Source organism: Saccostrea cucullata, unplaced genomic scaffold (genome assembly GCF_032062105.1).
Source record: "Saccostrea cucullata isolate Sc308-1 unplaced genomic scaffold, CSIRO_AGI_Scuc_v1 ctg594, whole genome shotgun sequence".
Taxonomy (NCBI): domain Eukaryota; kingdom Metazoa; phylum Mollusca; class Bivalvia; order Ostreida; family Ostreidae; genus Saccostrea; species Saccostrea cuccullata.
Window position 1 is genome coordinate 252,217 of NW_026926577.1, and position 26,911 is coordinate 279,127.

General features: G+C 32.2%; 2 protein-coding genes across 2 annotated transcripts; one reads left to right on the forward strand and one right to left on the reverse strand.

The window, feature by feature from the left end:
* The first annotated feature begins 3 nt into the window (after positions 1-3).
* Positions 4-8,590, forward strand: LOC134272124 (protein SPT2 homolog). The gene is made up of 6 exons (XM_062754366.1): positions 4-178; positions 1,657-1,843; positions 2,888-4,339; positions 6,153-6,315; positions 6,691-6,768; positions 6,972-8,590. Exons 1-6 carry the CDS (start codon positions 125-127, stop codon positions 7,057-7,059), a joined length of 2,022 nt encoding a protein of 673 aa, XP_062610350.1. The 5' UTR covers positions 4-124; the 3' UTR covers positions 7,060-8,590.
* Positions 8,591-12,066: 3,476 nt separating this feature from the next.
* LOC134272111 (leucine-rich repeat-containing protein 72-like) lies at positions 12,067-25,031 on the reverse strand. Its single transcript, XM_062754348.1, has 9 exons — positions 24,981-25,031; positions 18,185-18,258; positions 17,757-17,826; positions 16,246-16,441; positions 15,708-15,797; positions 15,070-15,219; positions 12,929-12,965; positions 12,215-12,528; positions 12,067-12,159 (listed from the first exon to the last, which is right to left on the reverse strand). The coding sequence occupies exons 1-8, from the start codon at positions 24,996-24,998 to the stop codon at positions 12,363-12,365; spliced, it is 801 nt and encodes a 266-aa protein (XP_062610332.1). The 5' UTR covers positions 24,999-25,031; the 3' UTR covers positions 12,067-12,159; positions 12,215-12,362.
* Positions 25,032-26,911: the final 1,880 nt, after the last annotated feature.

Sequence of the window (26,911 nt, forward strand, 5' to 3'; positions counted from 1 at the left end):
TCCTAGGTGGCAGTGTAAGTTCCTCTTCCTGTTTATTAGATCGGAGAAGATGTAAAGATGAAGTAAGCAGAAATTTAGTAGTTTATCCGTCTGACGAGCGGCAAAAGTTTGTCCTGTTACCGAAATGGACTTTCAGAACATTCTCTCAATAGCAGCTCAAAATTCCAGCTCGAAACAGGTATTTAACTTTATTATCACTATTGACATAACATGCTGTCAAAATGTCAAAATATGCGATTTAACCACCACGTTGACAGATTTTTATTTTGGATATACAAACTTCCTTTCGGGTAGAATATTTAATTAACAGAAATAAAGGGAAAAATTCTGTCAGTATCTAAATGTTGCTTATCTGTGCCAGTGGCTATATTAGTTATTACCATTCTATACCAACTTTGAATAAAAAATTTACTACTGGTATCAAATGTCATAATCAATACTAGGGGGAGGGAAAGGAGTACCATTGCCATGAAAACATGTTCCACTTCAGCAAAAATTTAACAGAAAATTATTTATTACCATATTTCTATTTAGGCCACATAAATTTAAAATTTAGATTCTCATCCTAATTTGCTAAAAAAATGGAGTGGGTGGGCGGATTTTATTTTTTATAATTGAAAGTATCAACAAAACATGAACACTTCGTACAAGTTTTTTTTTTTCATTTTGTTAATGCCAATATGAATAGATTTTTATTGTTTTCATATTCTTTTACATATCTACAGAAGATTCTTGTTTTAAAAAATTAAATATTTATAGTTTAATTAACAAGTTATCAAGACACATTTACGACACACGCCAAACAAAATGAGGTGCGGATACCAATAAATTGCATATGCATGACTTCTCATCAGCCTTTCCACAAATACCTCATAGTTTTACCAACAAATCCTTCTGTTTTGTGTAAAATATCACAGATTACCACCTTCCTAAAAAATTTGATCATTCTTGAGACGTGACATGTTCCACATTTAAAACAGGTCATATTTGCTAAATCTAATAATACTGAAAAGCCTAGGCTTGAACAGTTTTAAGATTAAACATTTTTGTGAAATCTTATTACAAAAAAAGGACTTTAATACCTTATGAAAGCTATTTTAAAGAAGTGTGTCATCAAATATCTCTCTACTGATTATAACTCTGTACAATTATGGTTTCAGACAGGTAAATGTGGTGTGTACCTGCAGATTTTGCTTATAAATTATGTTTACAATGAAACAACATCACCTAATCCAGGTACTCTGTTATCATGGTTATAAATGTATTTTACTCTAGTATTTGGATTGTAATAATCTGAAATGTACATTGACTAAGCTCGATCAAGCTTTAATTATAGATGAAACATGAGTTGTCAATTTATTCTATATCTTTAGAAATAATTTTTAAAGATATTACTAGATGAAAATCAATTCATAATTATCCAAAAAATTATTGACAAAACAAGGAAATCAGGTACAAACCCTATTGAATACCTTTTTGTATCCATACATGAGAATCTTCCGCTATTTTAGCCTCAAAGTGTCGGTTTCCATTTTTTTGTTCTGTGTAAAACAAGATAATAAGAAAGAACTCTTGCTGAAATATTGTAGAAGAGTGATGATGATTTTGCACTTCTGAGTATGACATTGCACTTCTGAGTATGACATTGTCTTACAGGTTAAGAAAGTCTTCAGCACTCAACTTGCACCTCCCAAGAAAGAAAAGAAAGATAAAGAGGTAAAATCGGAGGTCGTAAAAAAGCTTATTGAGGAGAAAGAAAGGGAGAAAAGGGAAGCGGAGGAGGCAAGGGAGAGGATCAAACGTAAAATAGAAGAGGCGAAGGAACGGAAGAAGAGGGAGAAAGGTTAGTTAATTTGATTCTGAAGCAGTTAATATTAAATTTTCTTCAACTTCTGTAATAATGTTATGATGTAAACCATTACCATTGAAATCACTGTTTTAAAAACATTTTTGACGAAATGTTGTTATATCTGAAACAAGCATTCTGAGAGTATTGCATAAGCAATACATGTCAACTACCCTGTTCCCCTTTTTCTTTAGGATGTCATTTTATAATATGCAAAAGTTATGACCAAGGTAAAACTGCTTGATGTTAAAATTTTTGGTTGTGCATGCAGTTAATCTAAATAAATAATCCACCTAAAGACAAAAATTCAACTAATTTTTTCAACGTTTTTTTCACGCTTCATTATGATGAACCATGTTGACCTTTGGAATTTAGTGCAGCATGAACCCGCGATCTTAAAAAATGAAAAATTAAAAATGCCATAATTCTGTCAAAAATCAATGAAGCGAAACGACATTTAAACTTGATCTATAACTCATCAAAATACACTCATACCAAACTTCAGCCCCATATCTGCAAGTGTTTATAAAAAAGGTACAGAAAACCAAGTAGGACAGACTGACAGATAGACATGGGGATGGACGGACAGGCGCAGAGGAAACTTATAGTCCCCTCAGTATTCATTGGTAGGGGACTAAAAAAGGCTCAGAACCTTGACGTACTTGTGAAAAACATGACAAACTGGATAGAGCTTTATTTTCATCCCCAATCTCACTTTCCATGAATGTATGTAAATCATAAATCTGATAGAAAAAGAAACTTGTATCAGTAGACGTATGATATACAGTTGAAATTTGGTATCTAGAACACCTATCTCAAATACAATGAATATACATGTCTAAGTGATTTAGAAATCTCAACCAAATTTTCCATAAGTGTTTTACCCTGGATATTTGGAATCCTTGGCAAATGTCAAAATTTTTTATTTGGATCTATCAAGTTCAAAATAACCAAGGTTTGACTGTACATGTAGCTATTGATCGATGGAAAGAAAAATGATTTTCATTAGATGAATTAACATTAACATGTTGCAAATTATAGAGCTGAAGTTAAAGAGAGAAAAGGAAGAAGAGGAGAGAAGAAGAAAAGAAGAGGAAAAGAAAAACAGATTCAGAATCCCCAGGAAAGGAGAGAGTACCACAGAGAAAAATGAGATTAAAAGTTCTACCTCAACTTTATCAGGTTCAACATCATCATCATCAAAGTCTAAAACAGCAGCTCTGAGTGGAAAAAGTGCTCTGCAAAAAAACTCAGAATCCAGAAAATCTGATGTGGTGAAAAAACACAAGTCTGATGCCAAAGTGAAAAACCATGTAGACAAAGTGTCAGATAAATTGAAAAATTCTTCAAGTAATAGCGAGGGTGAGAAAATAGACCCCACAACAGTTAAACCTACAGCAATATCCTCTCAACAAAGAAGTTCACATTTATATGATAGCATTGAAAAGAAGATCATTAAAAATGAGACAGAGGTAGAAAGGAAACGAAGAGAGTTTGAAGAGAAACGAGCTCGACTGTTGCAGCAAATAAAAGCAAAAGGTGTGGAAACTGAGAAACCAGTCGTGGTAAAAAAGACTGAGAAGTCAAAGAGTAGTAAGGACTTCGATAGGAAATCTGAAAAGAAAAACAAAAGTGAAAAACTGTCAGAGCAAGAGAAGATCTCAGATAAATTAAATAACAAATCAAGTTTACCACCTGGAAAACAGGAACTGAGTAAGCCTTCTGTGAGTGAGAAAATCAAGGCACATAACAGTGGTAAGAAAATGCCTCCACCAATGGGATTTAGTGACCTTCTGAAACTAGCTCAAGTCAAAGCTAGTGAGCCTGTGACAATGGAGAGCTTGAAAAAAGTGGATAAACCAAGGAAAGAGACAGATAGGTTAATGACAAAGGAAGAACGGGACAGGTATATGGAAGAACAGGCATGTAGACAGAGAAAGTCATCGTCCTCAGTGGGAAAAGCTCAGAGTTCAAGTGGAAGTATAAATGACAAGTCGTCTTCAAATAAAAGAGAAAACGGTGATGGAAACCCTAAACATTCCAAAGAGAAAAGTATCAGGGAAAACAGGGAGGATCGCAGTTCTCCAAAACTTAAAAACTTGTTAATTAATGGAGTCGAAAGTAGTTCACCAGAAACAAGCAAAATAAGTTCAAAATTAAAACGGAAATCGGAGGTGTACTCTAATTCAAAACCGTCATCACAAATGATCTCAAAATCCTCCTCCTCAAGTGCTTTACACAGACCACAGAATAGTTCTGATGCAAAGAAGCGAAGAGTGGACAGTCCATCCATGTCAAAGAGTAGCACAAGCTCTCCCAGCTCAGGGAGAATGAATGGACAGACGTCTCACAAACCGGCCGAGAAAAGGAGAGCTTACGACAGCGAGAATGAAAATGTGTTAGTGTGTGGACCACCAAAACCTAAACCAGAGGCTGCATTGAATCCATTTGATCGCATTTATGGACAAATAAAGAAAAACCATCCTAAACCAGGTAAAATTATTTGATAAGAACTACAATACATGTATATTATATTTTTCATTCCTTTTAACAGTTAGTGAATACTTTTGCCCTGTCATCTATCATATACTTTTGTATGGAGTACTTTTATAGTATTTACAAAATGTAATAAAACTATAACCTTAAGGGATAAATCTAAATGATGCAACAGCTTGTCAGTTCTGAACTCTGGGGTTTTTTTGTGAGTGGAGTGTTCTCTGATCTCTTAATGTTACTATATAAAGGATCAGAAACAAGGATATATACTAATGGAAACCTGTATCTAAAGTTGGTGTTTGTGAAAACAGAATCAAGTCTATTCTAAAAATGCAAGTAACACTAGAACAGGTAGAAAGACTGCGGTTCTTGTTTTGATATAACCATTGAACATTTTATGTTTTCCTTTGCATACAGGAAATGTGATATCAGGAAATGTCATGTAAAACTGTAATTTCAAGGTTCACATCAAAATATTTACATTTGCAAATGTTTTCCTTTATATAACACTACTGAAAGCAATGTGTATCTATAACTGTATAAATACAGGTACTGGGTGAAGAGGTCATAAATGTGCGTATGGATAAACGTTCAACATAATTTCTCTGTGACATCATAAAGGGTTGACGTGCGTTCAATGGATGACATACATGCCGCTGGATTTGAAAAATAACGCATTTCACACGTTAAAAGTCATGATCAGGCAAATATAAAGTATGAATAAGCCACAAATGTAAATACAAGTAATAAGGTATCATTTTAAAACATCTATTGGGCTATAAATATGGATTGGTACGAGATTAAATTTATCATGAAGCCCTTTGGGCTTTATGGAATTTAATCTCGTGACCAACCCATATTTATATCCTGATAGATGTTTAAAATAAATGTGTCACAGATTAAAAAATTCCTAAATCCTCTTTAATGTGATTTCTTTCAAAGGAGAATCAGTTTATTAATTAGATGAAAAACCATGTGTAATCTTTCCATATTTACTAGTCATTTGAAAATTTAGATTGTGTTCATATTCATGATGGTTAAGGAAATGTCATGTAACCCTTATTTCAAGGTTCACATCAAAATATTTCTTTAATTTATAATTTATATTCTGAAAAAGTCTTTAAATGAAGCTTGAAAATTAAATCTTTTTATGCAACAATTTTCATTATATGCCTCTCAATGTGCTTCAAGGTTCTTTGCAAAGCTCCATCAATCACTTCTAATTTCATATCATGTTAATAAACATTGGTATCTAAAAATGCTTTTATGGGATAAAAATTTCTACCTTTGATTAGACCTTTCTGAGAAGTTCAAAGAACATTGAAGCACATTGAGAGGCATATAATGAAAATAGTTGCATGAAAAGGTTTAATTTTCAAGCTTCATTTAAAGACTTTTTGAATTAAATTATAAATTAAAGAGTTGTCCTTCCTGGCTGAGATTGTGTTCATATTCATGATGGTTAAATGTCTTTCATTTGAAGAAGGGGGATGGAACCAAAGATTTTCAAGGAACTTATATAAGTGGAAAAACTAACTTGCATGCTTTTCTAAATAAAGTATTTGGTAAAAAAAAGAATGTTAAAATCTTAGAAATGATATAAATAAATATGATCAGAGAGTGTCCTGACCTTTGAACCAAGGTCAGTTGGGATAGTTCAAGGTCACTGACAGAAAAAGTGATTAGACCAATATTGCGCAAAAATTCTTAAAATTTTGAGGCACTAATATACATGTAATTCTTTAGGTCTCTCACAGTACTTCTAGTTTTAAATAACAATCCTCTCTCATTAGTCTGTTGCGTATTGTAGAGATGAAGAAGCGTCGGATTGAGAGCGATGAGGAGGACAGTGAGTATGATGAGGAGATGGAGGGCTTCATCACTGACGAGGGCAGCGACCTCGAGGAGGACCATCCTCAGGACATGGACTACTCCAAACACATCCGACAGATCTTCGGTTATGACCGGCGGAAGTAAGTTAATTAACAGACACTTCTGATGTTCCTCAAGATCTAAAATATTGACTCCTATTGGTGACACTACAGGGAACTGCTAGTTTCCTCTTCATATGTTGGTTGTCCCTGTGTATGCCTGTCAGTTTTCCCCACTTGGTTTTTTGACTTTTATAAAGGGGAGGGGAATTGATTGGCATGCAGACTTGATCTGTAATTCATCAACTTGAAGGTAGATAATTTAGACATCTAACATTTCAAAAATCCAGCTCAGTATAGCAAGGGTGTAGAAGAAAGACAAGCAGACTGATTAAAGATGAATGCTGAAGATGAGTGCTGTAGTATTATCCATCTGTAAGATCATATGCATTCATACAATTATTCATCCATTTACAGATACAAGTATGAAAGTGATAGAGATATTGCCAATATGGAATCAAACTTTGCTCAGCAGATGAAAGAAGAGGCCAGAAGGTAAGCAAAAATAAACCATTGTCTGAAAGATCGGCAGAAATTCATAGGAACAATGATCTGATGTACTTGGTTTATTGCTGCATTATTATTTTTCAACCTCAGCTGCAGTATAATTTTTTGCAACATTTGATTTGTTGTTATTAACTATATATGTCTTCTTGTGATATTATCCAAGATTCTGTATGAGTCTTATAATTTTGTAGTGCACGACTTGGATTGCAAGAAGATTTGGAAGACATTAGGAGAGAAGAAGAAGAATTAAAGAGAAAAATGGAGAAGAAGAAAAGATAGCAACAGACCTCAGATGGAATTATATTGACCAATGGAATCGGGAAAAAAAAGCATTTTCATCTGTTATTAAATTGCATTTGGTTTTTGACCAATTAAAAAATTGTCAAAAAAGTTTGTCTCTGATGCAAGTATACATTATTTATTGTGCTTCAGTGTCATGTTATTACCTTAAGTTTGTTTTTCTTAACAACTTTGTTAATATTTTTTGCTTATGAATATCCAGCGGGACTGCAGGAAAGTTGCTTTGATATGTTGTGCCTGTGATATTATGTATCTTTTTCTGTACAGTTAATGGTGTATGAATTTGTACACAAGTCTCTGGGTTGACAATTTTATTTGGCAGATTAAAAAAAACAATGATGATAAAAAATTAAGATACCTGTTCTAGTATAATATAAGTATATTGTAATCCCCCACTGTGACTACAATGTCTTTCAACTATAATAATGCTATGTACTTGTAAAATTAAAATGTAGTGATAAAAGTAAAATTTAGTGATAAAAGAAAAATGTACTTAATACCTGAATATGTTTTCAAATGGTGAAAGTTCAGTACATAGAAATTGGTTATTGCCTAATCGAGAATATTATTGACAAACATTTTACAAATGTATGGTTTCATCCTTATTTTATTGATAGCAACCATTTTGCTATTAAAATTTGTTTTTAGTATTACACCTGTTATAGCTAATTTTCCCTAAACAACTTAGAATTCGTTACTGACAATTTTTCACTCATCTCTAGTCATTTTGCTGAAAAATAGTATGCTATGTTAAATTATAGAAAAATTCCCATCCCCCCCCATATAAAATTAGCGTATGATAAAATTTAATGTAGATGCATACAATGTGATTTTATGTGAAAAAAATGTGTTGCAAAAAACGAGTATAAGCATAACAGAATATCAATGTAAAGGTAGAGGTCTGGAATCAAAGTTCTCTCAGAATTGTCATGTTTATAATCCTTATTGTTAGTGATGTCTTGTACATGTATATATACAATGTATTATCAAATTATAAAGCAGACTGCTACATAACAATTAAGTAAAAAATATTGGTACATCTGCTGAAAAAGGTACTTGACATAAGTTAAAGAATATAAAAGAAATATGCTAGTAAAATTTTATTTTTCTTCACTAAAAGCAAACTTTGAATGACCCATGTATCTTTCATAAAAAATATAATTACTACTTTACAGGTATTAAAGTAATAGCTTAATTCAAGAACAAAAATGAATCAGAGTTTGTAAAATTAAGAGAAAACTGGATAAGAGTTGACTAAAATTGTAATTTTCATGCATGAAAAAAAAACTTAACCTTTTTGTCATTTCCTTTTAAACATATATTGTAGGTGTTCAAAGATTTGAGTTAACATTTTCATAATTATTTAAATGCATTTTCTTTTAAGGTTTGGGATGAAATGAGATGAAGCAGTACTGTTTCAATGATAGACTTGCTGGTTAATTCTGTTATACAGAACATAAATATGGATATTTTTTGACTATTGTCAATCACAATGTGCAATTACGCATTAGCATATTTGTTCATGTTTTCAAATAAATACCCGTTATAAGGGCATTTATACGATTGTACAGAATCTTTACAGATACAGTAATTTTTTTCCCTTCAACATGTAAGTTTATATGCATTGGTTCCCATTATCAATTAAATGGAAAGGAAGTAAATAATATTTGAATAAATATATTCTAAAGCAGAGGATATGTTGAATGCATTTGTTTTCTTGAAAAAGAGGTGCAAGTTTCTTTGAAGTAGACTTGGTGGTAAAATTTTACGGTTATCCACAGGCATGTACATGTAGTACAAAGTTAATGCACTAAAAAAATTAAGAAGGAAATTTGTTACTCTTGATATTTAAAAGCATTCTGATTAAGTAATGATGATTTGAGAGGATTTTTATTTTGGTAGTTTAAAACTGTATTTTCCACACAGAGGATATATCTACAGTAAAACTTGTTTAGTAAGAACACGGATATTGCAAATTCACGGATATAGCGAAGTTATTTTGGATCCCCAGTTACATAAATTTAATGAACAGACGGATATATATCATAGGTATATTGTTATGAGTTTTTGTATATTATTTAATTGATATTTGCTTTATCTAATGAGTTGAAAGGGAGTATATTAGTGAGGCTTGGTGAGTGAATCAACAAATATCAAATCACACAATTATAGATGTTGTATTTATCTGATATGATTTTTGCTTTTAAGTAAACTTTGAGATGCTTCTGTGAAATTATAAATGATTTCTAATTTTCTATCCAAATTGATGACGCATAAATATTGATGATGTCACACTGTTGATGTTGACATACCAAAAGAAAGTAGATCATGTACATAAAATCTTGGTTAGCTGCGTCTTTTAAAACATATGACAATCCACTGGAGATTTACATGTATTTCAAATGATGAACTTTTGACTGAAAGTTTAAGGATTGAGTGATATGAATTCTACTTTAAGTCAGTTTAATGTCCTGCCATGAATATGGCCGGGGCATATAGTATTTGTCATGTCCATCTTCGGTCTGTCCTTCCGTCACATTTTGCGTTTAGCTCAGTTCAAATCTCAATTTCAAAGAAACTATCCAAGATATTTTCATCAAACTTCAAATGCTGATTCATATTGATGAGAGCTATGCAACTGCATCAACATTTTCTGACCTTGACCTCATTCTTCTTAAATAATTGTTTAGCTTAGTTGTAAATATACCACTGAAGATAATGTTATCAAACTTCATATGCTGATTCATATTGATGAGAGTTATTCAACTGCATCAACATTTTTGACCATGACCTTTCATTTGACCTTGACTTCACTTTTCCTAAATGAGTGTTTAGCTCAGTTTTAAATATACTATACAATAACGCGTTAGTAAACTTCATATGCTGATACATACTGATGAGAGCTATGCAACTGCATCAATATTTTTGGCCTTGACCTTTCCTTGACTTCACTTTTCTTAAATGAGTGTTTAGCTTAGTTTTAAAGATATCATTCTAGATAGTGTTATCAAACTTCATATACTGATACATATTGATGAGTGCTATTCAACTGTATCAACATTTTTTAACCTGACCTTTCTTTTGACCTTTGACCTCACTTTTCTTAAACGAGTGGTCAGCTCAGTTTTAAAGATACCATTCAAGATATTTTTTATCAAACTTCATATGCAGCTGATACATACTGATGAGAGCTATTCAACTGCATCAATATTTTTGGCCTTGACCTCACTTTTCTTAAATGAGTGTTAAGCTCAGTTTTAAAGATACCATTCAAGATATTTTTTATCAAACTTCATATGCTGATACATACTGATGAGAGCTATTCTACTGCATCAATATTTTTGGCTTTGACCTTTCCTTGACCTCACTTTTCTTAAATGAGTGTTTAGCTTAGTTTTAAAGATACCATTCAAAGATATTTTTAATCAAATTTCATATGTTAATACGTATGATGAGAACTATTCAACTAAATCAACATTTGACCTTGACTTTTCTATTGACCTTGACCTCACTTTTCCTAAATTAGTGTCAAACTTCATATGCTGATACATACTGATGTAAGCAATTCATCTGCATCAACATTTTTGACCTTGATCTTTCATTTAACCTTGACCTCACTTTTATCAAATTTTGATGAAGTCGGTTTAAAAGAAACCATTCATATTTTTTTTCAACTTCATACGCTGATACATATTGATGAGAGCTTTTCAACAGCATCAACATTTTTTTTACCATGCCATTACCTTTTACCTTGACCTCACTTTTCTAAAATTAGTGTTGAACATCATATGCTGATACTGATGTAAGCAATTCAACTGCATCATTATTCAAGATATTCTGAAATTTCATACACAGATTTGAATTTTCATGTTGCATTACTGATATAATCTCGGCGGGGCATTCATGTCCTGTGGACATATTTCTAGTTTGTACAGTGACAATGCTCATGGTGATAGGCTGCAATTCTACTTGTGGATCCATAGTAAGTTACAGTGTATGTAGTATAAAGTCTAAAGGGACTAACAACATAACTGCTTGGCCCTATCTTTCCTGTGAATATGATTTGGGGGAGGGGGGCATCCATCTTCACAGTAGTAGTATGGATACATTGATAAAATACTTTCAAAATACTACTCAGTCTACTCCTCTTACAGTTTTTGGCTGATTTCAGAATACGTTGCACAGAACACATATACTTATGATACAAAAATCCATTGACTGGTTTCTATAATTTCAATACATGATGGTGCAACATGTCGCTACTTAAAGTAGAAATTTCAGTAAAATACTTTTGAAAGAAAACTCCTCCTGCAGTTTAGGTCTGAACTTTGAACGGTTGCTTCCAGGGGTTTCCTATTTCACATATATGCAATTCTAGTGACAAGACCTTACCTTTAGTACCATTTTTTTTAATCTGATGACACTGACCTTGGAATATGACCTTTTTGAAAAAACAGTTCTGGACCTTGAGTTTGACCTATATTTGAAAAAAAAATTGGTCTTGAGACCCTGGGGTAGTGTAGATACTAAATTGTTCAAATCATGACCCCCGGGGGAAGGGCGGGGCCACAATGGGGTATCAAAGTTTTACATAGAAATATATAGGAAAAATCTTTGAAAATCTTCTTCTCAAGAACCACTGGGCCAGACATCTTAGATTCTAAATTGTTCAAATTTAGGAAAAAAAAATCTTTTTTTACATTATTAAACAAAATAAAATGTTATATAACAAATTCATACATTGAATTTTAAATCATACATTTGAAGTTAAATAACAACAATGGCTCAATTATAAGTGAAAGCAACTGAAATGTACATGAATATCAGGCATTGGGAATTAGAAGCCAATACATCTTGTGATTGGGGCAATTACACTAAGACAATGTGCAAAATTGATAGACATTAATAACTTAAATTATATGTTCAGAAACACAGTCAACAGTAAAAACATGTAAACTAATAAAAAAAAATCTCTTTAACAAACCATAAATAAACTTTGAAATTGTATAGATATAGGTAGAATGTATATGAAAAAATATGGTAAAAATTCTTTGTTAAAAAAAAAAGATAAACATAACACTTTGAAATTGTATAGATATAGGTAGAATGTATATGAAAAAATATGGTAAAAAACACAGAAAACAAACAGAATATCAATTTAAACTGTAAAAATACCAATAGATTGTTTTGGCAAAATCAATCACAATTTTCAATAAATTACGAGACGATAATTTAAATTGTTTAGGATTTGTTTGGACAGAGATTTGATGTACAGATAATTATCATCGGTATACATGTGTAATGATCTCAGGAGAATCGAATGGTGCATCACTCTGTCGACGTTGTTCATAAAGAGGAAGTTTCGACCAATCAAATGACGTGTAAAGTGTGACTGATTTCTTCCTACGACGAGCGTTTATTGCATCTTCTAGTGTTTCATAAGGAGGACTGTAACAAAAATTAAATCAGTTTAACTTTCTGAAGTGAAATCAGTTACTTCAAAATGTGACTAAAATTTTGGGTAATTGTCAGAATGTATTTCTTGTAGATATAGAGAATTCTTATTATAGAAAATCCATATCATAAGTACCAGGTACTGTAGAAGTACTTTATTCCGCGTGGTATTAATTTACGCTATGTACGCGGACACAAATTTTCCGCGGAAATTTGTCCAAGCGTACTGAATACAAATGTAAGGCATATAGTGACAATCTAGAAAATCCGCGTAATTTTCTACCCGCGGATTAAACAGAAATTGAGATTCTGCGGAATTATGACCCCGTAGAAAAAAGTACGTCTACAGTAATCAAATCACTGACAAGTAATCACATCCATCAAATTAACTTACTTATCTCTGTAAAAGCTGTTTCCATATTCTGTTGGATCTACAAGAAAAGGCAAGACAATTTGTAAAACATATCATTAAACTTTATTTACGGTATTTACAACCATATAGAATGTACTTCATTTATATAATTACTTTAAGGGGCCTTATTTTCATACTAGTCTTATAATTTGCATTCCAATTAAATTGTCTAATATCAGGTGACTTTCACATGGAATTTCACTTGAAATTGTGTTTGGGTTTTTTATCTTTTAGTTGATTGAGACTTGAAATTGCAAAATTTTGCATAGCCATAAACACATGAATATTTCCAATGTTATGATGGATTACATCACAAAAGTATTTATTACAGGTACATACTTTAAAGCTCAAATTGATTGAATATTAACTTCTATCAAAGTATGACTTAACATCCGTTTGTAAAAAAACTTAGGCTACCAGACAGTTTGAACTCGCCTCAGTGAATGTTACAGTTTCTGTATTAACATGATGTGTTTGTGAAACACTATACATCCGCCAGAACAAAGTTCTAAAAAGCTATTTTTAGCATGTAGGTCACAGTCAAGGTCATAAGGTCATGACCTTGGTGTCATTTAAAAGAACTTAATCAGTGTAGTAAACATACCATATATGAAGTCTCTATCTCCTATGGTTCAAAAGTTGTGGCTAAAGGTCGACAAAGCTATTTTTAGCATAATGATATAGGTCAGTCAAGGTCACAAGGTTATTGAACTTGGTGTCATTCGAAAGAGCTGAATTAGTGGAGTAAGCATACCAAATATGCAGTGTTTTCCCTTTATTTCGAAGTAAAGGGTTTGAGATAAGTTGTAACAGGCTAGCGGCTGAGTTTTATGAACAAAATCTCTGTGGACCTAACAACAAATTTTTATTTCAAAGCGGCATTTTTGTCAATTGAAGTGGTCAATTTGGCCAGTAGACGATTCTTAGGGAAAACACTGAATATGAAGTCTCTATCTCTCACAGTTCAAAAGTTATGGCAGAGGTTAAAGTTGACAACAGACAAAGAGATAAACAGACAACCAGACAGATAGGACAATAACAATATATGACCCGGATCGATCGGGTGCATAAAAATGCAAATCTCACATATTTTTATTTTTAATTTTTTGTGCATCCTGAGATCAATAACAATGAAGTCTGGTTTAAATAAGACTGTTTTCTTGGGAATGGGCCTACTCCAAAAACTTTCTGTTCACAAATCAAGAAAAAAACTTGGTTTCAACATCTGAAGCAAGTCTGGAAGTGTCCAACCATAGAAGCATCGTCCGTGCAAGCTTAATCCTAACAGGCCATATAATTATAGAACTACTCCAAAAACATTACCCTGGTTACTCATCTGTAAAATGTAGGACAGATTCAGCATTCAAAGCAAGTCTTGTAGATTTTATTCCTAGATATCAACATTCATGCTGATTTGGTTAAAATAGGGCTTTGATTCACTGATCTGGAAAATATAGGTTAGATCCAGCATTCCAAGCAGGTTTGGCATTATTAGATGCCTCATCAATGCAAGTTTGGTTCAAGTCTGGTTTATACACTTACTTTAACTGAGAATGGACCTGCTCCAAAGACTTTAACCTGGTCATTCATCTGGAAAATGTAGGTCAGATCCAGCATCTGGAAGGAAGCATGGTAGTGTCCATCTTTAGATGCATCATCCATGCAAGATTGGTTTAGGTAGGGATATGTACTTGAGGATAAACAAGTTCCAAAAACATTAATAACCTGGTCTCCCATATGGAAAATGAAGATCCCATCCAGCATCTGAAGGAATTTTGTTAGTGTTAATCTCTAGATGCATCATCTATGCAAGTTTGGTTTAGGTCAGGCTTAAAGTTACTTGGGAATGGATCTGCTCAAAAAAGTTAAACCTGCTCACTCATCTAAAAAAGGTAGGTCAGATCCAGCATCTCAAGCAACTCTGGTAGAGTCCATCTCTAGATGAATCAACAATGCAAGTTTGGTTTAGGTAGGGCTTACAGCTACATGGAAATGGACATGCTTCAACCGGGATGTTGATGCTAATGCCTGGAGTATAGCATAAGCTCTTGATGACTTCATCAAGGTGAGCAAAATATAGTCAAAAAATATATTGCATCAAGTATAAGCATATATTCTTTTACCACGGGTAAGTCTGTTGAGTTTATCACTGCTTGGATGAAATATTGTGGGGGGACCCTCCGATCTCCGCCCAAAAGCCACTGTCTCCCGAATTTTCTCCTGCTCTTGATCGTAGATTCTCCTGGCTGTATCTCTCTCCTTCTTACTAACCTCTATAATGATAAAAAAGTTTGGTTATTGAGTTACCATTTTCATTTAAAATTTCATTTCAGTTGAATTTTTATAGGTAGTTGGAAATCAAAAACAATTTGTTCTGCGCTTTTCCATTTATGGTGTCCATAAAGATTATGGTTTAGACTCATCAGAGAGCTGTAATACTAAAATCCAGATAAAAAAATTATTTCACTGCAAGATTTTTATGACTTACAAAATATTTTTTACATTATATTCTAATGTTATTATAAGTTTTGTTAAAATATTATACATCACCTAGGATAAGGCATCCTTATCTTGTCTATCTAGAGGCCCCATAGAGGGAATGGAGTTTATGACAACTGTAAACATCCTTATCTTGTCTATCTAGAGGCCCCATAGAGGGGATGGAGTTTATGACAATTATAAACATCCTTACCGTTTCCGTTTAGAAAATTAATAGTGTGAATGGAGTTGATGACAGAGATTCTTTTAAAATCTTCCTTACCTTGTCTGTCTAGAAGCTGTATAGAGGGGATAGAGTTGATGACAAAGATCCTGTAATCTGGCTCCTGTGCCACTGGATTGTTAAATAAATCTGTCAAAAAAAAAAGAGATTACATTTGAGTGGATTTTAGCTAGAGTAAAAGAGGACTGAAAAAATATTCTATTACATATATTAAGGTTAATCAGCACAAAAGGAAAAAGTCACTCAGTATACCAGGTACTAGAATATCAAGTTAAACTTTCATTATCACAAGCACTGATATTTCAAATACCATCTCAATAAATGCTAACATACTAAGAAAATAACTGTCTAGACCTTTTTATGATATAATTAAGCAATTGATTTGTGTGATAATTTGCATAAACTTTATAAATTCACTTGCTTAATCCGAGCCCCCCCCTCTCTCTCTCCTACTCCCATTGTCCACATGTATATATTTTTTTACCATTCCTATCAAAGGTCCAATAATTTAATGAAGAATCTTAGACCAAAAAAAAAAAATTAGAAATTTTAAATACACAAATGTTACTTTACTTACTAAGTGTGTGAAGTGTGAGCATTTTCTGGAACTCTCTGACAACTTTCTCGAGCTTTGTTAGCTGGTTATTCTGTAGCATAAGAACACGCAAACAGGTCAGGTGACCCAGAGCTCCTGTTATCTCAACTAACTGGTTGTCTTGTAAATGCAGTTCAGCTATGTGAAAGTTGTTATTCAAAAAATTAACTCGTCTCAACTGGAAGAAAAGCAAAAACAGATCTATCTAAAAATATCAACTTTAAGCCATGAAGCATATGAAGAGCCAGTCTGCAAAAAAAAAAAAAACACGCAAAATACAAAAAAAAAAACCCACATTCCCTCTGGAAGGTGGAGACGTAGGATTTTTTGTGGTTAAAGAAGGGAGGTCAGGATCTCACATCTATTATTAGAAACAGCTCATTTGCATATTAGTCTAAGTCAAAAAGTACACAGAATTAAATGGAAAAACTATAAAAACTGATGGTCTCAAAAAGTGACCTTTGACCATCATTTTTCCCCTCCAAATTTTCTCTTTTATTTCCAAAATTAACTCTTAATTTAAAATATATAGTTACCGTATATACTTGCCTATAAGTCGTTTTTTTTTGGGAGTTAAGCGCTAGTCTAAAACTCTTTGTCCGACTTATAGGCAAGCTTTTAAAAGTATGATTTTATATGAGGTCAGTCCATCTGATATATAAGCTTATTAAATACAACCGACTTATAGGCAAGTATATATGGTAATGATGAGAAACTTAAGTGAAATGAATGTTTAATTTTTTAAATCAATGAGTATGATTTTTTAGCCATTAAAATAAGTGTAATCTTTAGAAAGATCTCAGGTCTTATCATACATCTCATTTGTAAAATATTGAGCTTGGGAAATACTATTACAAATTGTAAATTAAATTTGAAATACCATATACTTCATTAAATTTCACATTTTCTAAAAAATAGTTTTAATTAAAATCATATGTAATTAAACAATATACATGTAAATGAAAAAAAGATTCTAAATCTTATGTTTTACTAGTATTTTCAAAAATAGGAATAACTAATTTAGATACACTAAACATATTTTGATTTTTTAGTCCCCAACCAATATTACCTGGACTTAAATTGTTATCTCCCCTCTATGAAACTCTTCAGTATTATTGGGTAAAAAATGACAGGTGTATCAACATGGAATTATAAAGGTCATGTATCATCATTTTTCTATTTATTATAAGTTAACATGATTAACATGGGGAGTTGTTGTGGAGCAACACTGCACTTGACTATGAAAGTGGGAAAGCCCTTATTTAAGGTCTTTCAATTTAAGAAAGAAACAACATTTTATCCAGCTTGAACATGCAAACAACTCCTGCAATTGCTCACTCCTTACATAGAGTATTTTGTATAGCATTTTGATCATAATACTGTAAATGTATGCTCCTACTAATGATGCAAACTACAGCTGTAATTATATGTTGATGTTACTAAATAGCTTATTGTATTAGCTTATTGTATTGTATTAAATAGTTAATACATACCCTGTTTCCATTCAACCAAAGAGTCCTAAGAAATTTATATTTTCCCAAATCTGAAACCTCATCCAGTCCCCTATAATTAAAAATACATGAAAATTAAAATGAGCAAGAATACACAAGAGGCAAAATCCTTTACATGCCGATAAAAAAAGTTTTCTGTGAAATATCATGTCATTGAATATTGGTGCATGTGTAAATTACACATTTGCTATTAGCCTTTTAGGCATATTTTCAAGTAGCGCTATACCAAATTCGATCATCAAATATGCTCAACTGACAAGTCAAAAATTCCTTAATTAATTCTTTAAAAAGATTAATTGTTATACTTTTATTCAATTCTTTTTTCTTGATTGAATTGACAGTTTGAGTGGCTAAAATAACACCCAGAGAACCTCAATGGATTCTGAGGCCCACAAATACTTTTATCTTACTTGTTTGCCAAATACAGTTGTTCTACATCTTTCTCCTTTGTAATATTTCTTTGTTTTAAATACTCCTCTATTGCCTGAAAAAGTTTGAAAAATATTTAGTGATCTGTGATGACATAATTTGCATCAAAGTAAAGAAATTCTTGTCAAAAATACATTATTCAGCTGATAACTTAAGTGATATATTAAATAACACAGTTTCTAACCTAGAATGAGTAAATATTCACCCAACTATATAAAAAATCATCTATAGATTTGAGCAGTCATCTTCATCTCAAGTCACTGTCAGGAGTCCACTTATAGCTCTCTCCAGAATGGGTGAGAATTTAATGGCACATTTTGTCTATGATGATGGCTATATAGTCATAGCTTGTTCAAACTTTCATGAAATTTTCAAGTCAAGTCAAGAGCCTCAGTGTCAGTTTTGCAAATTTTGTTCATGGCATTCTATGCGAAAGACCTAACTGATAAGCAGTGCCTCTAGCTGGTCCAATGCATCATTTTCTACACCGGACTGGAATGTCTCAGTGTCTGGTTCTGAGCTTTACTTTTTTGACGCAGAGTTATTTAAACATATTAAATGTTTGTTATAATTTAAAAATATTGCACAAATCCAAATATATATATGAATGTGATTAAAACCACATGGAGTCCATAATCATGATGGACCATCTGAAGTATTACACTGGAGCGATCCTTGGTAAAAGTAGGGCAAACTGACCATGGTTCAGACGGTTCTTGTTTTGCTTACAAGCAATAAGCTGTTATTCCGAATGACAGTGGTCTAGACTTTTACTATCAACTGGAAAGTGTTTTGGAACCTTTCGGGTTTTATCGATTGTAAATATATCACCAAAACACTAAATACCTCTGTTCCAACTAGAAGTTAAATTCATCAAGCGATTTTTACCATGGTTCGAACGTATCTGACCAAGGTTCGGACATGATAATATACAGTAAACAAATGTTGTTTTTTTTTTTAAATAACAGATATGCAATATTTACAGGCTCATAGTAGCGAGAGCCCCCACCCACCCCCACCCTCTCTAAAACAACATTTTACTATTGAAATTTAACATTATAGATGTTCATCGAAAGTCTGCCCCCTTCTTTCGTTGTAGCATTGTTACATCGTAGTGTTTTGGTAATACATTCCGGCGTTTGATAAAATTTCAAACGGAAGAAAGTTTGACCCCCTTTCGAGTTTGGACCATTTTCTTTGGGGTCGTTCGTTTGCTTGATTTTTTTAAATTTTCTTTTCTTGTCAAAGTTTTATCAGATAAGTTGTTTATTTTTTCCTGATTTCTCTCCCAAACCCTTCAAAATCGATAGCACATGCATGTCTGATTTCTTTCAAATACTACATATAGAGTCGCATGACATAATAAGAAACATCCAATAAGATTTTAATCATATCTCTCCCATTCCTAGTAAAAATCTGTTGTTGTTTTTAGTATTATTTTAAACTAGAACTCTTTTCCTTTATCTCTCTTTCCTCTTTTTGTGTTTTAGTTTGTCGTAAATGACGTATGTTGACAAAAGTTTAGTCATATTTGGGCTCATGTCACAGTTTCAATTTCAGTAAGAAATCATCGCCGTAGTCAGCGGTATCAACTGGGATAACTACCTGCTGAGAGAGCTTCGAGCAACTGACAATCGTTTGAGTTCGTCTGTAATTAATTTGCAAAGAAAACTCACTGAAAAAATAATATTAAAGAAACCATTTTTATTGCTTGATCACCCCTCCCATTTCCTTCGACCGTAACCTCAAGTATGTCGAAGTTTTCCTCCAAAAAACGAGACTGAAATTGTGGAATTAAAAAAAAATTAACTGTATCTAAATTTTTAAATGGGGGGGGGGGGGGGGGGGGGGGGGGGTAGAGGCAAACTTTTTTCTCTACCAATTCCTTTAAAAATCCATTTTTTGAGCTTACAATACTATATTTCCTTCATATTTCTTTACTTTAGTATAAAGTGGGGGGAGGGGGGGGGGGTGGCAACCAGTCTTTCGGCGAACATTTTCAATTGTAAAAGTATTGTTGGCAAAAAAAAAGGGGGGGGGGGGGCAAAAGAGATCTACAATTAAGAAGTCTATGTACGTATTAATTAAAGATGTAACTGGCACAAAAATTATTGGTGCTATTTAGGAATGTGTTTTAAATGCTAGAAATTTAGAAATAATATAGCTTTTATGATTAATGAATTGGTTAAATTTTCAATTTATCAAACATCATTTACTCAATCAATTGGAATAATTAATTTTATTATATCAAAAAATTGAAAATGCATACATGCATATAATAATATCATATATGTTTGAGGAGCCCATCCTCATTTTGATCGATTGAAAATACTACATAAATGTACATTTAAAATATATACCTGTTTTTATAGCTATACATGAAGCATGATTTAAAAAAAAACAATATTATTATCCGTATGCTTTGAATATCAATCATTTAATTCATTCACTCTCCGATTTTTTTTAAGGAGGTCGAATATAGTTTTATTGTGTGATAACTACAATAGCGAAACTCTTCATTTTCATACCATATATAACTTACATTAATTTCAGTGTACATGCTAAGTTTGTGGGAAATCTACCGTCCAGGTATTTTTGAGGGACCGTCTCAAAATACAGGTACATTTACTATAGGATTATATAGGAAAATGCCAATTTTTAGCACTTTAAAGCAAATTATACAAATACTACAATAGACATTTTGTTCAAGCTATAATATTTGATGAGTAATACTATATTATACAATATATAAAAGAAGCACAAAATTCTACCGTCTTGTTACCAGAGGGGGCATCTCAAAATGCAAAAAATTAGGAAATTTTAGTATTTTTATAGAGTATTACAAAAATTGACGTACACAATGGATTCACCTGAAAACATAATAAAAATTTTGGAAATATTCTCAAATTTCTATTTTTTAAATTTCAAGAGCCTATGATAATTATTACTTTCTCTTTAATAATATTTTTATTACTCCTTTCTTTAAGAGCTACAGATTATCATAACGTCTAAAACACATATGTGCAACGACGTCAACCTACCTATCAATTGCAAAATCGGTTAAAAAATCAGTTATATCATATTGTAATTACATTTTTATACCTATAATTTCTTAATTTTGTTTAATTTTAATAATTAAGCGAAAAAAATTGCATTAAAACAGTAAATTTTTTACGCTTCATTTTACTATGATGCGCGAAATATTGCGCAATGGAAACTATAGTCGGCCCCCTTAAAAGCGATTTGATTATAAGGAGCTTGAACTTTGGTTTGAGCAATGTACGAATCATGGTCATCTGGTGTACGAACCTAGGTACATTTAATTTTCAGACTTCGAGGAAGATTTCACAACAAATATAGAAAATAACTGTAACAATTTTTTGCTGATAAGAAGGATTAATAAATTAGAAACGCAATAGAAATAATTCATACTGGTTTAATAAAGTAGAGTCTCGTTCATTTGATTTTACTTGCAAGTGTTTGTTTACTTTTCTCTTAAACTGCTGAAGTAAAACAAACTACACATGCCCTAAAATCGTAGCGCCACCACCAAGTATTGAGTCACGTGATAAACACGGGGTCTTGACTAAATAAAAAATCTGATCGCTAAGATTGATATATTTCCGTATTATGCTGAAAACAGATTTATTTAACTGAAAAAAAGTACGTAAGGGTTGCCCGCAACCCTGTGTCTCGCCTGCTGTCGCTGTGGTTAGTAAGAAATGATTGTCTGATAAACTGAAGCATTTATTGACATTCTGACTTAATATCTAATCCCTTGGCGATTATATTGGCATTTATATATATATACATATACCCTGTAAATTCACAAATTATTGTGATGTTTTTATTATTGCGAATATTGCAACGTGTTATGAGTCGCAATAATTTGAACTTGCATTTTGAAATCAAATCCACTGTATATGTATCAAGTCATTCATGCAGAAAATGTAGGTGAAGATTACCTAATTATGGTACTGATATTGTTGGTTACCCATGATGTGTAGACTGACAAATTATCATGCCACTATAAGTTATAGTTGCTGAGATATGGACCTCCACCATAAATTTATGCAAAGTCACTCATGCGGAAAAATGTAGGTCAAGATGACCTAATTCTGGTACAGGCGTTTGTGGTTACCCATGATGTATCCACTGACAAATTATCATGCCACTATAAGTTATAGTTGCTGAGATATGGACCTCCACCATAAATTTATGCAAAGTCACTCATGCGGAAAAATGTAGGTCAAGATGACCTAATTCTGGTACAGGCGTTTGTGGTTACCCATGATGTATCCACTGACTAACTATCATGCCACTATAAGTTATAGTTGCTGAAATATGAACCTCCATTATCAATTTAACCAAAGTCATTCATGCAGAAAAATGTAGGTCAAAATGACCTAATTCTGGTACTGATGTTGTTGGTTACTTATAACCTGTACAATGACAAATCATCATGCCATTATAAGTTATAGATGCTGAGATATGGACCTCCACCAAAAATTTAACCAAAGTCACTCATGCAGAAAAATGTAGGTCAAGATGACCTAATTCTGGTACTGACGTTTGTGGTTACCCATGATGTATCCACTGACTAATTATCATATCCCTATAACTTATAGTTGCTGGAATATAGGTCTTCACCATAAATTATCATGAAAAAACTAAGTCCAACTTAAGGAAAAAATACGGAAAAATTTGAATTTTTTTTTTCAAAATCATACTTGGGATATAAATTTTTATCCATACTGAATATTGTGTCCAAATTTCAAGAAGACTGAATAAAATTTGAGAAAGTTATTGCAGTTTATAAAACTTTGACATTTGGGTTAACCAAAAGTTGGACGCCGACGACGACGACGACGACGGAATCTATGGTCGCTATGTCTCGCTTCGCGACATTCGTCGCAGGCGAGACAAAAATAACGGTAAAGTTGTCCGAACCTAGGTCAATTTTTTTGTCTGTCCGAACCATGGTCAGTTTGCCCTAGAGCTGTTATTTTTTGAGGTATTTAATTTTAATTTTTAACATTAGGCTCTTCAGTCTGACAACATTTGGTTCAGTCCTTTGTGTTCATCGATAACACCTGACCAAATGTCCTGTGTGGTCTGCAAAAACTTTCACATAGACTCTCATAGTGACTAGATCTAAGCACAATTTAACTTAATATGTACCTTCAGTACCACACAGTGCCACAAATATGTATATAGTCTCAAATTCAAGGAAAAATGTTACAAAATTTGATTACAACAATATTTGACAAAATATAATCATTATGTGCAGTCTACAGGTACTGTAGACGTATTTTTTTCCACGGGGTCTTAATTCCGCGGAATCTCAATTTCTGTTTAATCCGCGTGTTGAAAATTACGTGGATTTCTTGGACTGTCACTATACGAGGGTTGTCCCAAAAAGTTGTAGACAATGTTTATAAATTTTTAAACATGCAACCAATACTAACCAAATTTTGCATAGACATAATATAATCAATGTTTTTTAAAATTGTAGATTTTTAAATATACATCTTCCATATTAATAATATTAGGACGGTTTAAATGGTGGCCGATAAGGTCTGTCAGTGCACAGACAAAATTTGGAATAATTTACGCATATAACTATTACATTTGCTTTTATTTCTTTAGTATTATTTAAGACATTGAACTCAAATATAAATAGCATTGGAAACAGACGATTGGTGTCATGATTTTCAAAGTGTTGTTGGAATTGAGTTTGATGAAAATGGCGTCGTCAAACGCGTAACCGTCGCACGGATATATAATAAATAGTTTTGAATAAGGTTTGAGACTGGAAACCTTTTTGACGATGTCTGTAATTTAACATTATACATGTACAGTGTATTTGGACATTTGCAATTATTCATGGGCAACTGAGCAATGATGGATATTCTATTTTACTTTAGCTCTTCCTTTTTAGGAGCTGTTTCAAGTCCTTCAATCGCATTGCATTACTAATCTGAAGCACTTAAACATTTTAATAAACATAATAAATAATGTTTACTCCACAATTTATCTGCAAGCAGAGATGTCACTCACAGAAGATTGTGGGCTCAGAGCTATAGTTATTTTACTGCGGGAAAAATCATTCTGATCAATCTTAGCCTAAGCATTGTCATTCATGCTTTCTGCACTCTCTTTCAACAAAACATCCAGCCAATTAGCTTGTTTATGTTAAAAATAATTTAAAAGTTACATAGCATAGAAAAGCTAATTTTTGAGTAAGTTTAATTTTTTTGTGTTACACATGTAAAGAGATCATGAATTTATGTCATTTTCAAATTGTTCATCTTAGCAATCCAAGAATTTCTGATCCACTTCTCTTCTCATAATCATTTTCCTATACATTAAGAAAATAACATAACGCTTATCAGTCAAAGTTGAAACCATGTAATTTTTAATGGACTTTAGAAGACAACACCAGTGTTAGATGTGTTGCTTTGTACAACTCATTACTGCAAAGGACATTTTTCGAGTTGTCTGTTGTTTTACGAAAACAGCAATCTACTTGTTAGTAACTTATGCTTGTTCGGGTTTTAGTAATCTGTTTGGAATATTCTTCCCCGTTTAACGTATGGGATCGAGATTCATCTCAATCTTTGGCTACATCAGGAGATCACAATCTTTTACAGTTTCCAAATTAAGTAGATGTTAGTGTACGTGAAATGAATAATCAACTTTTGTGGTCATAGGTCTATTCAGTTTTGAAATGCAAAATAACAGAAAACATCATGTGTATCATAACGAAATACAAACCTTTTCTGAACCCGCCATTTTTGGTTGCTAAAACTAACACTGAAAAGCTAGCTCAGTTCACAGCTTAGTAATTTTTAAACAAAGGTTTAACTTTTTATTAAGTGATGATAAAAATAAATTTCAAATACAAAATGAAAAAAAAATATTAAAAATAACATATAATTGGAAATCTAAAGAAAAATACCCAATAATATAAATCATAATGAATGATTCGAAACTACACATTGAATGTAAATTAGAAAACCGAGTCTGCAATCTCTTTTATCCCGGATTACTGTAAACCCCCCTTCGAAGAATTTGTTCTTAGATATAAAATTAAATTAATTGAAACCTACAGTGTATTTTTACGATTTGCAATCATTTCTAGCATTCTTTACCAGATTGTTTCTCTTGTCTGTATTTACACTGAAATTAACCATATTAAACACAATGCTAATCTTATAAGTCCTATTCCAAGGAGTGGTGCGAGACAATTTTTGTCAGCAGCATTGAGGAAAAAAAAATCTCCTTTACAGATCTGAATTAAGGGGGCCGACTATAGTTTCCATTGCGCAATATTTCGCGCATCATAGTAAAATGAAGCATATTTACTGTTTCAATGCAACTTTTTTCGCTTAATTATTAAAATTAAACAAAATTAAGAAATTATAGGTATAAAAATGTAATTACAATTTGATATAACGGATTTTTAAACCGATTTTGCAATTGATAGGTAGGTTGACGTCGTTGCAGTGTGTTTTTGACGTTATGATAATCTGTAGCTCTTAAAGAAAGGGGTAAAAAAAATATTATTAAAGAAAAAGTAATAAACATACGCTCTTGAAATTTAAAGCATAGATATTTGAGAATATCTCCAATATTTTTTATTATGTTTTCATGTGAATCCATTGTGTACGTCATATTTTGTAATACTCTATAAAAATAGTAAAATTTGCTAATTCTTTGCATTTTGAGATGCCCCCTCTGGTAACAAGACGGTAGAATTTAGTGTCTCTTACATATATTGTATAATATAGTATTAATCATCAAATATTATAGTTTGAACAAAATGTCTATTGTAGTATTTGTATAATTTGCTTTAAAGTGCTAAAAATTGGCATTTTCCTATATAATCCTATAGTAAATGTACCTGTATTTTGAGACGGTCCCTCAAAAATACCTGAAACTTTGCATGTACACTGAAGTTAATGTAAGTTATATATGGTAAAAAAATGAAGAGTTTCGCTATTGTAGTTTTCACACAATAAAACTATAGTCGGCCCCCTTAAAATTTAAAAAAAGATATTTCTGGAGAATCCTTTCAATAATGTTATTCATTTATTTTTCGTTTGTTTGTTTATTTATTTTTTATTTATCCATGTTATATGCATCAAATATGCATGTTACATTAATTATTTTGCCTTCAAAGTATTTATGATCTTTCAAATATAATAAAAAGTAAAAATAAAAATAACAAAAATAAATTGATAATTCAAAAACAGCTAGTATAAGAAATACGTGATACTGATAGCAAAATGTGTGAGGTTTCTAATTTTACCCTTATTTTCATTGGACGCAAATAGTGCTAATTTAAAAATAATACTTTTCTCCCATAACAATGCTATGATGTGTATGGAATAGCATGGGTTTTTTAAGAACATAGATAAAAAAAAAGAAACGTAGGATAAAAGATAACATTAAAAATGAAGGGAATTTTACTACTAAATGCGTAGTAAAACTGGTGTAAAAAGGCTTATAAATCCACGCAATTGACCTTTTCCAACTGGAACGTGATAAAAGCAGGATCAAAATGTGAACAGGACTCCTAGATAAGGATTATCCCAAAATTTAAACAGATATTTTTTGTAGGCAAATTGTATTAGCTCCAAAAAATTATGGATGCATAAATGACTTTTTAGCGTTTGATTGAAGTATTGTTGGAACAATGAATT

What these genes read in the sequence shown, in the direction of transcription:
- LOC134272124 (XM_062754366.1), top strand. Translation starts at nt 125, where the DNA reads ATGGACTTTCAGAACATTCTCTCAATAGCAGCTCAAAATTCCAGCTCG. An exon ending in GAAAAACCATCCTAAACCAG is followed by an intron (nt 4,340 to 6,152) that starts GTAAAATTATTT and finishes TGCGTATTGTAG; the next exon opens with AGATGAAGAAGCGTCGGATT. An exon ending in ATGAAAGAAGAGGCCAGAAG is followed by an intron (nt 6,769 to 6,971) that starts GTAAGCAAAAAT and finishes ATAATTTTGTAG; the next exon opens with TGCACGACTTGGATTGCAAG.
- LOC134272111 (XM_062754348.1), bottom strand. An exon ending in ACAGCTTCTAGACAGACAAG is followed by an intron (nt 15,220 to 15,707) that starts GTAAGGAAGATT and finishes TTATCATTATAG; the next exon opens with AGGTTAGTAAGAAGGAGAGA. An exon ending in AACAGCTTTTACAGAGATAA is followed by an intron (nt 12,529 to 12,928) that starts GTAAGTTAATTT and finishes TTTTTGTTACAG; the next exon opens with TCCTCCTTATGAAACACTAG.